At 52.0% G+C, this 13,764-nt stretch overlaps 1 protein-coding gene across 3 annotated transcripts in view; it reads right to left on the bottom strand.

Moving 5' to 3' along the window:
- NOS2 (nitric oxide synthase 2) overlaps positions 1 to 13,456 on the bottom strand; it is a 37,604-nt gene extending 24,148 nt beyond the window's left edge. Inside the window, exons 1-5 of one of the 3 annotated variants that reach the window (XM_025851543.2) lie at positions 13,260 to 13,456; positions 11,749 to 11,922; positions 4,615 to 4,699; positions 3,740 to 3,862; positions 2,338 to 2,486 (exon numbers count right to left, since the gene is read on the bottom strand). In XM_025851543.2, the coding sequence (XP_025707328.1) occupies positions 2,338 to 2,486; positions 3,740 to 3,862; positions 4,615 to 4,699; positions 11,749 to 11,858 (467 nt within the window). In that variant the 5' untranslated portion in view covers positions 11,859 to 11,922; positions 13,260 to 13,456. Of the gene's footprint in view, positions 1 to 2,337; positions 2,487 to 3,739; positions 3,863 to 4,614; positions 4,700 to 6,100; positions 6,196 to 7,333; positions 7,468 to 11,748; positions 11,923 to 13,259 lie in introns of those variants that run through there. The other 2 variants (XM_073879373.1, XM_025851542.2) reach the window with 2 other exon arrangements.
- Positions 13,457 to 13,764: the final 308 nt, after the last annotated feature.

The following is a 13,764-nucleotide window of genomic DNA, read 5'->3' as shown; positions in this document are numbered from 1 at the left end:
ACACACACACACACACACACACACACACACACACACACACACACACACCCCAACCTTGAAATTTCCAATCAACACCAAAGACAATTTGAAATGGCAACAAACAACACTATGTAAGGAATGAACTCCTGATTAAGGAGAGTGGATGACTCAGAACAGAATGGCCTTTCTATGGACGAAGAGTGTCTTGACGGCTCTTCCTTGATTAAAGAAAAAAGCTCAGGGGCACCTGGGTGGCTCAGTCGTTAAGCGTCTGCCTTTGGCTCAGATCATGATCCCAGGATCCTGGGATCAAGCCCTGCATCAGGCTACCTGCTCCTTGGGAGGCCTGCTTCTCCCTCTCCCACTCCCCCTGCTTGTGTTCCCTCTTTCGCTGTCTCTCTCTGTCAAATAAATAAATAGATAATCTTTAAAAAGAAAAGAAAAGAAAAGAAAAAAGCTCAGAGACCAAACATTTGGGGCTCTTCATCTGCAAGGACACTCCTGGCATAAGGATCTGCTGAATGAGGTTGCTGTTGCCACACTGGGAGCCCTACCCACCCCCCCACAAAGCTTCTAGCAAGACTCCCCACTCTGAGCCCGAGCATGAACACCATAGTAATCACCAGAACACGGATACCTTGAGCCCACTTCCTGGTGTTAATATGTGACTATGTAGGAAAGCGTTCTTCACATTTCCCCCCAATTTTCCTTTAGAATTTTATATTTTACCACTGTTTTCATACAGTCGCATTTCCGAGGCACTACAAATGCTAGAATGCCTATGAGTTCTGAAAAAAAGAGTGTAGCTTTTGGCATCAGTGAATGGATCTGAACAGAACATTCAGCAAGTTACAGTTTCTAACTATACAATCCTTCTTTTCCTAAAGACCGAACCCACCAGCCGTCTGCAACTCTGTGTGATCGTGGGGATGGACTGCCATTTGTCACTCACACCCCCCAGGACCTCTTGATGGGTTCAAGGTTTGGACTTGGGACTGAGAAACGGGCCTTCCATCTGTGAGAAACAAGTGGATTTGAACACCACCAAGAGCAACCCGGTTGCTTCCCCGGGCTAACACCCACCCAGTGCCTTCCAAATGCCAGCAGGACCTCCCAGGTCCAGCTTGAAGTTGGAACCTTCAAGGTCAAAATGCTGGATGCTAGAACACAGGTTAAAAGCAGGGGCTCTGGTGCCAAACTGCCTGGGTTCAAATCCCAGCTGTGGGACTCCCAAACATCTGACTTCAAGCAAATTACTTCATCCGTGGGCTTCAGTTCCTGTAAAATGGGGGAGTTCCTACAGGTGTCTGTACAATGGGGAGGATCCTAATGATACTCCTTTCATAGAGTTGTGGTGAGCATTGCTCATAAAGCACTCACACAGGGCCCAGAACACACTCAGTGCCTAGCGAACGTCAGTATTGATACCGTGGCCCAGTGAGGCCCATCAGGTGAATTCCCAGACCCTGAAAGGCTCATTAGTCATTGACAGAGCTGACAGCCCAAGGATCTTGAACGTCCTAGCCACAAAGCACTCCTATAGAGGTTGTGGTTACATAGCACATAGGGCAGCCAACTCCCAACAGGTTACTCAACCCAGCTCTACATTAGAGTCACCAGAGGGGATTTTAGGGAACACAGAGCCCTGCCCTCTCCACGCTTCTTGAGATCCTGATGCCCTTGGCCCAGGGTACCCTGGCATCAGCATTTTGCAAAGTCCTCAAGTGACTCTATGCACAGCCAGGGTTGAAATCAGCAGCATCCATGCCGTTAATCATCATATATTTTATGAAACCCAGGAATATAGAACCCCACAGAGTTCAGTGCAAAGAGTATGACCTGCCCTCTCCAAGTCAGATGGCATGGATTCTAGCTGGGACTGGGCTTCCCTGCTCACCCTTGGTAGAGGAGGGTTTGACCAGGGGGTCCCTGAAGTCCTTTCTCTTTCAAACATTTCATAATGAAAGGGTGCGTATCAGCTCATTGTCAAGGTTACTCAATGTGAAGACGCTGTCTAAGCCAGGTTCTGTTCTCACTCCATTTTTACAGATGAGGAATTTGAGGTGCAGAGAGGGTGAGCAGATTGCCCAAGGATACAGAGCTGGTTATTGGTGCAGCCAGGATTCAAAGTCAAACAGCTACACTCCTGGCCCACACTTTTAACCACTATTGCTATGCCTCTTTTTCTTACGATTATGAGAACGGACTCTGGGGTCTTTCCCCTTGGAAAACTGTGCTTGAGCCCTGGCTCCATGGTGAATCTGGGAAGGGAAAGGGCCTGGGGTCAGAGGGAAATGACGGGACACCGAAGAGCTTGGGGAAAGGGGGCCGTAGCGATCCAGCCCAAATGAGACTTACTCTTTGAAGGAACCGTAATACTGGTTGACAAATTCAATAGCTTGAGGTAGGAGCTCGTCTGGGGGGGTAGGCTTGTCCCTGGGTCCTCTGGTCAAACTTTTGGGGTTCATGATGGCTCCCAGACAAGCCTTGGACTTGCAAGCGAGATCCTGGGAAGAGAGAGGCAGGAGGTGAGGGGACTGCTTGACCCCTCAGGAAGGTGTTGACGGGGATCCTCCTTGTGGGCCAGCCCTCCTGGCCACCTCCTTCCACTCCAGCTGCTCCAGCTTCCTGCTGCCCCTCTCCACCCCTGTGGCACCTCCTCCTTGGGGTCCACCAAGCTTTCTCACCATGCACATCTCCTTTCCTCTACTGGCTGACCCAAGTGGGTATGAGCCAGGGTTATTCCCACCACCTTGGGCTCAGTCTCTGACTCGGCTCCCCGACCAGACTCAGACGCAGGGCCAAGTCAACAGCTTGATCTCTGGGACTATCTCAACTACCTTCTCATTTAAAGAGGCTGATGTGGCTCCTGGGAACACAAATGAACCAAAGGGAGAGGATGCAAATCCTAAAGTCAGAGGATGGCACAGAAAAAATGCTGGAAGGAAGGATACACAAATGTTAACTGTGGTAATTCTTGGAAGGTATGGGAAATCCTTCCACTTTCAAGGTCTTGAAATTTTCGATTCCTTTCTACTTTACAATCAGAACGCTTTCTATAGTTAGAATAAGACACTTAGGAGAAGGAGCCTTGAAGGACACTTACTCCAACTACTCACTAGCTGCTTGAACTCCTCTCCAATCTCCCTATCAAATAGCACTTGAATCCTTCTAGTGACAGGGAGCTCACCATCTTCCGATGTAGCTCAACCTAGCTTTGGGCAGTTCTGTTAGAAAATTCTCCCTGGGGGCACCTGGGTGGCTCAGTAGGTTAAGCGTCTGCCTTCGGCTCAGGTCATGATCCCAGGGTCCTGGGATCGAGCCCCGTGTGGTGCTCCCTGCTCAGTGGGGAGCCTGCTTCTCCCTCTCCCTCTGCTGCCCCCCCCGTTTGTGCATGCGCACTCTCTTTCTCTAATAAATATATAAAATCTTTAAAAAAAAAAAAAGAAAGAAAGAAAAAGAAAAAAAAAATTCTCCCTGTTACTATGCAGTCTCTCTAAAAAAGACTGAATTTCTTCCTGTGATCCTTTATCCCATCTCCTGGACTATCCAGCAACCATCAGGGGACTACCAGGGGGCTGACATCATCTACGTCCTTCTGTTATTTGTGCAGACCACTGGGCCTCTGTTCCCAGTACCCTGTGCCCAAGCAGATCACTGTCTGGTTTGCCCAGGGCGACATCATTTGATTTACTAAAGGCCCAAATGGCTTCCCCAGCTTGGGACAAAGGTGGTTCTCCCTGAGCCACAGACTTCTCACCCCTTTGGCCTTGTGGTGAAGTGTGTCTTGGAAGGTCATCCCGCTGCCCCAGTTTTTGATCCTCACATGCCGCGGGCAGGCCGGTGGGGGCACATCCAGTTTGACCAGGGATTCTGGAGACGTCTAAGAGGGGGAAAACACCAAGGATTTACAAATGCCTCCTCCCTGGGGCCCCACAGGTCTCCCCTGGGCCCTATTTTGGCTTGGGGTGGGCGGCTATGGGCGGAGACCCAGGGCAGGATGTGGCTCTGTGTCCCTCCTCCTTTCCCGGCAGCCTGGACACCTGGGCCTGTGCCTGCTAAGAGCTCCAGGTGCCTGGGCCGTGGGCCAGGCTTCTCTCCTCACCCAAGACCCTGCCAAATGCTCCCTCAGTGGAATTGCAACAGGAGGGACTGAGGTGAGATGCAAGGGAGACTACTGTCACAGCCAGTACTACAGAGAACAGAAATCAGGACAAGGAAGAAGATACCACTGCTTTCCCTGGAGTTATTTAAGAATATGGAAACCATCTTCTATCCCACCCCCCACCCATTTCTCTGTCCACTTCTCTGGGACGCTAAGGTCCAAAGCTCTTAAGAAAGATGGAACCTGGGGCCTAGAGGCCGGGGGTTGGGACTAGGGCTCAGCTGCTGAGTCCAGGATTACACTGGGGTGTCCCACCCCTGGCTCCATGAATGGTCGGCCCACACCGGCAAGCGATCCAGGGGCCATAGCACCACAGGTGCCACTATTCCTGCCCACCACGGATCATCCCACTCTCCCAAGGCCTTTCCTCACCCCTACCTGTGCCCCTGGGGGTCCCCAGCAGGCTGCTCAGCCTACATCTGCCTGGGCGAGGGAGGAAGGGCCTTCCCACACCCGTGTGACTCACTGACCTTGACCGTCCCTGTGAGGGACTGGGGGGACTCATTCCGGTGCTTGCCGAGGCCATGACACTGGGGGCCATCCTGTGTCACTAGACTGTGAAAGGAAACAACCAGCATGAGTTAGAGTATCTAAGGGCAGAGAGGGATCTTGGAGCCCCGCCTGCCAAGCCCCCCTATGATGGATGGGGGAACTGAGGCTCAGAGGGTGGGAGTGAATTTCTCAGCTGCTAGTCAGGAGGATGTGTGTATGTGGTGGGGGACGCAGCCAGTCAGACCCAGTCGCCCCACCATCATCACCCTCCCCCCTCCTCCTCTTCTCCTGCTTTCCCCCTACAAAGTGGGGAGCTAAGCCAAAGCTAGCTGCCCAGTGATCCACAGAAGCTCTGGGAAGATGCCCCCTTCAAAAGCCAAGTACAAATGTGGGAAGAGACTGGGTGCACAGAGAATGGATCCTTCAACCCTGCCCTCCCAGGCCAGCAGCACTGCCCAGTACCCACTTTCTGGAGGGACTTGGGCTTTTTATGTAAAGCCCCTGATTTATCTTGGTTTATTTATTTATTCTAAATTGTTATTATTTACAGTAAATGTTAAGCATACACGAGTAGAAAGAATGCTGTAATAAGTCCCCATGGGCCCTTCACTCAGATTCAACCCCACCCAATTGCCAATCTCGTTTGAACTCTACTCTCCCAGCGTCTGCTATCATTTCAAAGCAACTGAAACATCATGTCATTCAAAAATACCTCAGTAAGGATATCTGGAAGTCAAGGACTCTTTTAAAAAGTATGTTGCTTATATTTAATTTTATTTTATTTTTAAAATATTTTATTTATTTATCTGACAGAGAGAGAGAACGAGCGGGGGGGGGAGTGCGAGAGGGAGAAGCAGGCCCCCTGCCGAGCAGGGAAGCCCGATGATGCGAGGGCTCAATCCCAGGCCCCTGGGATCAAGACCTGAGCTGAAGGCAGATGCTTAGCCGACTGAGCCACCCAGGCATCCTCTCATTTTCCACTTTATACATATTGGTAATGTGTTGGAATGCGAAGAATGAACCTGTGTTACTTTAATTATTGGGAAAAGTAATGACTATATATTTAAATTAACATTATATAATTAACTACATACTTTAATAGCACTACATGATTTGTAACTATAAAGAGATAGTGTCTCTTGAAGCGAACGTAAGTACGTATCAGAAAGCAACGTCTATCTGAATGGAGTGATTCAACAGCCTTGGGAAGGACCTTCCATGTGACCCCCTGCCATCACCCCGCTGGTCTGAACTGGGGGCCCCGCCAGAAAAAAGCCAAAATAGGGGCATCTGTACAGTCAGAAGGGGTAAGCCATGGTTGAGCGATCATCACGGGGCTCCTTAAATCGGAAGATGCTTTGAGGCTGGGGTCCTCAGTGAGGCAATGCCTCGCTGCTCTTGATCTTTTGCCTTCACCCCTCACCCCCACGTGCACAGTGCTTGTTCTTGCCTCCTTTTACTTACTTGTGGCCACTGGACTGGAGAATTTGAGAAGCGTACTGGTGCACAGTAACGTTTAGATGGAGAAACACTGTCTGCACACTTCACATAACTACTGCCTGCAAATATTAAAAAGCTACCTGAAAATCCACTCTACCGAGGGTCCACAGTCTGCCTGAACCCACTGCCTATGGCTGCATATTTAGATTGTGTCCAGTTTCTCCACTATTATAAATAATGCCTCAAACTGTGTACATGGTCTGATGCCGTGCGGGTGCACGCGTGCAAGCATAGAAAAACACCTGGGGGAGATGCCAGTAAATATTAACAGTGACTAGCATTGTAATGCAGATGACAGCATGGGCGATCTGAATTCTCCTTTATAGGTTTCTGCATTTTCCAACTTTAACTATGACCATGCATTCCTTCATAATTAGGAATCTTTTTTTTTTTTAATTTGAAAAGCGAATCAACAAAGCTATGCACAGTCCCCTTCTCCCCCAGGTAGCTAATTTCTTTGGGCTAGCTGCTGAGAGGCGGGGGAGCTGGAAGCCAGGTGAGCATACTAAGGATCTGGATACTTGTCGCCCAATTACTGCACAGTCTATCCAGACACTTCTGCCATTTGGCTAAACCCACAGCTATGCTCAGCCCTGTTTGGTCCTTCGTGGGAGCAGTGGACCCTTAAGAACCTGCCATCATAAAGAGTGCTGGAGTGTGGTGCTTGGACCCAGCAACTATCCACAAGCCTCGGAGTGACTGAGGATGGCTGAGGTCGGAGCTGCGGTCTGTGGCTTGTTTGTGGTAACGGGGGTCCGGACTTCCCTTGCAGTTCCCACTCCTGACCACCGCCACTGCATACACGGGGTGGGGGTGGAGGCGCTCTGGGAAACGGGTCTAATTCGTAAAACAAGAACCTCTCTGCTCTCTTAATCCTATCTGTCCTAAAGCGTGCAGCAGCTCCAGTGCTGAAACATCCATCCAGAAAGTTCCCAAATGCTGAAACATCCCCGCTTCCTACTCCTGCCCGCATAGACGCCTCTCCTGGGAGCACGCGGGGCTTCCCTGGGTCGTCTGTGGCTACTGAACTGCAACCTCTGATGCGTTCTAAACGAGGAAAACACTTGATTTAAGTAAATCCGCATCGGAATCCTACGAGCATTCCATCCCTCACACTTTGACGGAAACCCGGGGGTTCGAGCCCGGTCCCGGCGCGGGAGCCGCCCGCCACCCTCGGACCCGGCCCGGCGGGAGTACCTGGCTCGGCGGGGGCCGCAGGCGGGCTGCGGCCGCAGGATCCTGCGCAGGAGCCGGCAGAGCCGGGGCCGGGCGGCCTCGCACGCAGCGCCCAGCCCCTCGCGCATGGCCCCGGCGTGGGCGCAGCTCCCAGGGCGCCCCTCCCGGAGCCGCCCCGGCCCCTTTAACGCCACCGGACCCCGCAGCCCCCGCCCCGGGGCGGAGCGAGCGGGGGGAGCGGGGGGAGCCGGGGGAGCGGGGGGAGCGGGGGGAGCCGGGGGAGCCGGGGGAGCGGCCCCACCCCGGGCTTCACCCTGCGCCTGGCCCCGGGGCCCGACGGTCGCCCCGCGCCTCCGCTTTCCGGGCTGCGTCCCCCGGCCTTCTACACCCCTCGGCGTCCTCAAGGAGGTCGGCCTTTGGGGCGCCCCTGGACCATCTCCGGGCCGGGATCACCGGCCTCCGCGGCCGGCCTCGGCTTCGTTTACTCCTCGTGAAATAACAGCAAGGTTTATAATGATTCCCACTATACGGCCCTTCGAGTTTGGAAAGCCAACTTTCTTGTTATTTCATCCACCCCTTACTAAATCCAGTCCAAAAGGCGGTTCTGTATTGTTTCCTCGTGATTGAGAAGGCAGCTGGGGGCCAAGAGAAGTTAAGGATCTTGCGCCAGACCACACGGTAGCTCCCCAGGCCACAGCTCAAGCTCTCTTATCGCACTGGGCTGCCCCAAGGCGTGCTATTTCTCTTCTGCATGTTCTGTGTGGTTCCAGGAAGGAAGCCAAAGGAAGCGCAGGGCTGGGGGTGACGTTTAGTGGGAGACATGGTGGGCTCCGGGGTCCTGGCCCTTGCTACCTGTAAGGCACGGTGCCTCGCGACTTTGCTCCATCTGTGAGTAGCTCCCAACATTGGAAGCAGGATCCAGGCAGGGACAGAACAGTAGCCCTCAACCTCAGAGTACAGGTGGCCCTCCTGCATGTACTCCACTACATTTAATCCCAAACCCAAATTAAAGTGGAATGAAAGAGAGTACCTATTTATTCTGAGCCAACTGCAGCCTGGGTAGCAACACTCAGCTCAACTTTGTTCAGAATGCTGTTTATCTTCACCTGGATGTTGCCTTTGTCTCTAAAACACACACACACACACACACACACACACACACACACACACACCATGCTCACTTCCTAATCATTTGTTTACATAAAATAGAGAACTATGAGTCACATATAATAGGTTCTTGGTCTTATTACATCTGAACAGATTTGAAAATTCCTTTTTAAAATCAAAATATATTAATTGGCTCCATTGCCTTCAGGATAAAATCCCCTTTGTACTGCTACTTCCTCTTCCAGGAACATCTTCCCCACCCCAACCCCCTCACTGTATGATAGCAGTCCAGCTGGGTCTCCCTCCTCCCCAAGGCCTTCTCCCGCCCCACCCCTCCCCACACTACCACCAGGCCAGGAACCCTGTGGTCGCCGCAGAAAAGATCCTGGTGCACCCACATTGCCTTCTAACCTCGCGTCTCTCTGCCTACCCCACCTCTGCAACCATATAGAAAGCTCTTTTAACATCCCTTTCTGCCTGCTGAAGCAGAGGAAGGCACCGTTTCCCCCATCCATTCCCTCCCTGACAGCAGGAACTCTGTCTCTTTTCTTGGTCCCTTTCTCAGCCCATAGTAGGCCCTCAGGGAGAGCCTGCTGAGTGTAGAGGTTATTATTTTGGACTTGGTTCAAACCTCAACTTACCACTTCCCAGGTGCCGACCTTGAGGCAGTAAGTCACTCAACCGTGTAAAGTAAGGGAAATAATAGTTCCTGCCTCAACACTGACCCCATAATAAGGACTTTATAAGCCTTGTTATTTTTAACTGCTGTGTATGCAGTTAGTAAATGACTCAACTTATTGTTTGTTTAATTGATAAACAGAAGGGCTTCACGGCCATCTCTAAAACCCCCAGCACCCTGCCAGGTAAGTAGCCCTTGGTGAGTAATTGTTCATGGGCTGGGACAAGCCCAGGACCATGAAGTGGCAGCTTGGTGTAGTGGTTATAAGCCAGACTGCTGGGTTTGGCTCCTGGCTCTGTCATTTTGCCAACTGTGAGATCTTAAAAATTACTTTAATCTTCTAGGCTCCAGTGTCCTCATGGCTACAGTAAGAGAATAACAAAAACTCCTTCCTCATGAACTGTTGGGAGGGATAAATGAATTAACGTGCAATGTTTTCTCCCCATTCCCTCTAATAACCCGTGTGAGTCCTCCAGCTCACCCCAGCTTAAGAAGACGAGTTAGCTAGTTTGCCTCAAGTCCACCTACAGCTCAGGTTTCCTGAATGGTCCAAAACCACAAGTCAGGAATAACTGTCAGTGCTGGTAGAAGGTGTGGGATTCAGGGCTCAAGGCTGTAGGCCAGGGGGATTCAGGGTGATCTCAAAAGATGGGGGGTGGGGTGGGTCGAGTGGGTCTGGATGAGTGGAGGGAGGAATGTGCTGTGTATGGGCACTGGGGAACTGGGCAGGTGGGATGCCCCCCTCCCCGTCTGGGAGGGGTGATCATACAGAATGCCACAGTCAAGCCTCAGTGTGGTGACAGGCCATGGGGAGCCACTGCAGACTCTGGAGCAGGAGCATGGCTTGCTAGAAGTCAAGGGGGAGTAAGAGAGGTCAGAGCCAGTGTGAGGGGCTGCAGCCGGGAAGTGAAGAGAAGGAAAGGACGCATGATTTGGTGACCTCCTGAGACCGTGGGAGGAGTAAGGAAGTCTGCCCCGTTTGCCTGAAGCGCCAGGAGGACACCTAGAGGCTCTCCAGCCCTGCGCTCTCACCTCTCGGTCTCGTGGCCACCACAGCTCAGACTGCCTGGTTTCCAGAACACCCTCCTCCAGCTCCAGCCACACCCACAGGGGGACTGCCTTGCTCAAGAATCTGCAGTGGCTCCCTGCCTCGCCTCTCCTATGGCGGCCCCCCAAGCACAGTCATGCTTGGTTCTGTCTCTGAGGGTTTGCCAACCCCCCCCACTCCCTTCCTGGAATGTCTTTGCTACTTGTCTTCATCCCCCCGCCCCACATTCTACCCTCTCTGCAGGCCCACCGAGCCCACCTCACTTCTGGGAAGCCCTGAGAGGGGACCCTGTTTAACACTGCTCAGCCTCAGCCTCGCTGCCCTCAGCAAGAGCAGCGACAGCTCCTGCCGATACCATTTATGGAGCATTTCCTCTCTGCCAGGCACGGGGTGAAGTTGTTTACATGTGAAAACTCACTGAATTCTTACCATGACCCCAGGAAATAGGCCTTCCTGTCCCCTTCTTGCAGATGAGGAAACCGAGGCTCGGCGGCTAGGGGACTTGCCAAAGGCCACAGGACTAATAAGTGGCAAAGCCACCTGCTTATCTCCAAGCCCCTGCTCTTAAACTTGCTGCTTTTCTGTGGCCTCTGGCAGGTGTGCTCAGGGTGGCCCTGCTGCCCACCGGAGTCCACGGGAAAGCTTTCTGGGGCTATGGGGCTTGGGGGCAGCCCTGTGCAGACTGGGGCTTTGTTCTGATTCATAGGATCCTGTTATTGCAGATTGACTGGGGGCGGGGTGAGGGCGTGGATGAGGAAATCAATGCCCAGTCATGTGACCTGGGGGAAGTCCCTCCCCTCTTAGGGCTTCTATTTCCTCATCTGTAAAATGAGACAATAACTCACACTTCACAGAGCCGCTGTGGGGATCAGGTGAGATGCAATGCAGGTGAAGTGTCCCGTATAACCTTGGCACGGAGTTACTCAGTAACTTGGGGCACGTGGTCAATGATAAGAAACCCTAACATTAGTTGAGTTATGCTATGTATGGGCAACTCTGCTAAGTACTCTCTATGCACAGTCTCGTCTCATCCTCAACATACTATGGGGCGGGTCCCATGGGTGTCCTCATACTATGTCTGAGCATCAGGGAGGTTAACTTGCCCTAGGTCACACAGCTGGTGAGAGACAGCCCAGGGCCAGCTCGTGCAGCCTGGCACAAGGCTTGCCTAACATCCCAGTACTCTACACCAGGTTGATACTCAAAATATCGAACCATTCATGAGGCATACACACCAGTGAATCCGAACGAACATCAGCCAGGAGGCCGCCCTGGTTCTAACCACTGAGCCCCACTGCCTCCCATTCTCAAGTCAGATATTCCGTATTCCCTTCCTATCTTCTTCCCCCAGAGACTCCAGAATCCTCGAGGGGCAGGACTCCGCCATGTCCCTTCCTTCTTCACACAGTATCAGACGCAACAAGGTGTCCACGAAACAGTGGCTGCACTAAACTCCAACAGGGACATCCAAGAAGCCATGGGCGAGGACAGATCTCCAGTGAGAAGCCAGAGTCAGGGAGAGGAATTCTGAGCTGGTGGCGCAGAGCAGGGAGAGGGAGCCCAGGGGAGACGAGCGGTCGGTGGTGGCAGGCCGAAGCTTACCTGGAGGGGACCCGGCTGGCTTTCCCCACATTGTTGTTGATGTCTGTTTCCTTGGTCAAGTCGAACCGGTAGGATTTGGCCTTGAACAAGAACTGCCAGGGACAGGCCATCTCTACGGCTTTGCAGACCTGGTCACTTGTCTGGATTTAAACTCCAAGGTTCTTCACTGTGGGGCTGACGAAGGGGAAGGAGATGGTGTCAGGTTAGGAAGAGTTGGCAGAACTGAGCCTCCTCGATATGGTTAGTTTATTACAGAATCAGTACAAGAGCTGACATAAACAGTCTTAAACACCCACTTCATCCCTGCTTGCAACCTCTGTTCCTATTTTGAGGTTGGATTTGGGGATCCATGGACATGGGTTTTAATTCTACAAAGCCACATAACAATCTAAAGGAAAGACTGAACCCCATAGCTCAGCGAGGACAAAGTACGTACCCTTTGAGCCTCCTTAATGGGATCTGCTGGCCCCCCAACCTCGGGCAAGGTGGGGAGGAGCCCACCTGCGTTGAAACGTGGATGCCTTGTTCCCAGCAGTCTAATTAGCAACTGTCATGTTACACCTGTCATTGGAGAGTGCACTCAAGTCGTAGCTGCCTTTAAGATTTTACAGCTGCTGTCAACCTTAACCGTCTGCTCCTTTTTTATGGGGGGGGGGGGAGTGATATTTGTTTGAGACTCTTTGTGGAATTGTTTGTGAAAAAATGTACTCAGCCCTCAACATTTGAGACCACCTTCTTTAAAAAAGGTGAAAAAGGGACAGCAAAGTTGGGGCACCTGGATGGCTCAGTCGGTTAAGCGTCTGCCTTCGGCTCAGGTCATGATCCCAGGGTCCTGGGACCGAGCCCCGCTTTGGGCTCCCTGTTTTAGCAGGAAGCCTGCTTTCCCTCTCCCTCTCCCTCTCCCACTCCCCCTGCTTGGGTTCCCTCTCTCACTGTGTCTCTCTTTATCAAAAAAACAAAACAAAACAAAGGGACAGCAAAGTAGAGGCCCAGGTTGGGTCTGGGCTTGCCCCCAGCATGCCTTCTCAATGGCAAATCCCTCTGCCCTGGGAGGCAGTGTGTGATGTGGCCTGTGGAAGAATCTTAGAGGCCCCCAAACCTGGGTTCAAGTCCTGGCTCTCCGAGTTACATTACCTGGATCAATTTATTTACCCAAGACTCATTTCTTCATCCGTAAAATGGACTTAATAATATTCATCTTCCAGGGAAGAGGTGCCCGTTATAAGGACTGGACAGGATAATCTGGGTAAAAATTCTTAGTGGATTCCTCCCCACTCTCCAATCTGAATTTTCCAAAGACGGTTTCCCTTGAAATGTAGCAAATTTTGCAGGAAAACTATCTGAGTGAGATGCCCTTTTCAAATGGCCCAACCTCCTTTGGGCATTTCTTAGATTTTCCACCAGTTTATCTCTGTAGGCAGAAAATTCTCACAGTTTTCAGGGCCTTCCCGGACAGGAAGAAGCAAAACCCTCTCGAAACAGTCGCTTCGCCAGAAATGAAGACAACTCACCTCGCAGCTGGTTGCCCTGCCTCTGCAGAGGATGGACAAGCACACAGGGAGACTTGCACCTTGACGCCTTCAGAACCACCTCTAACCCAGTGCTCTTGCCAACGGTGGCTGAGAGGTCTCAGAACAGTGATGCCAACTTCTCTGGGGCCAGAGAGTCTCAGGCTCAACTGACTGCACAAAGTTATAAGAGCACTGGCAGCTAAGATGTATTTATACCCACCCCGTGTCATCCAGAGAGCCGTTTTTGCATAAAGGTCTCTTTTTGTTGTTTCCAAAGGGAGTGTCCCCGGCTGGGTGTACAGTTAGCTAATTTATGATGGGGCTCCTGGCCTGTGGGTGACCTGACCCTGCTGTTACATCACTCTGTGTGGGACATCCTCAGTAAATCCACTGCTTCCTGGTCCCAGGTCCATGGCGGCAGCTCGTCAGTGGGGGTGGGGTGGGGAGGGTGGGGGGTAGTCTGATAAAGGAGTCATCGTGGAGCCGGGTTTTATTTAGCCAAGCC

This window comes from Callorhinus ursinus, unplaced genomic scaffold (assembly GCF_003265705.2).
Source record: "Callorhinus ursinus isolate GAN/ISIS: 27379988/994484 unplaced genomic scaffold, GSC_fseal_2.0 scaffold34, whole genome shotgun sequence".
Taxonomy (NCBI): Eukaryota; Metazoa; Chordata; class Mammalia; order Carnivora; family Otariidae; genus Callorhinus; species Callorhinus ursinus.
Note: the sequence above shows the minus strand (reverse complement) of the source record. Positions and strands in the feature narration are given on the sequence as shown.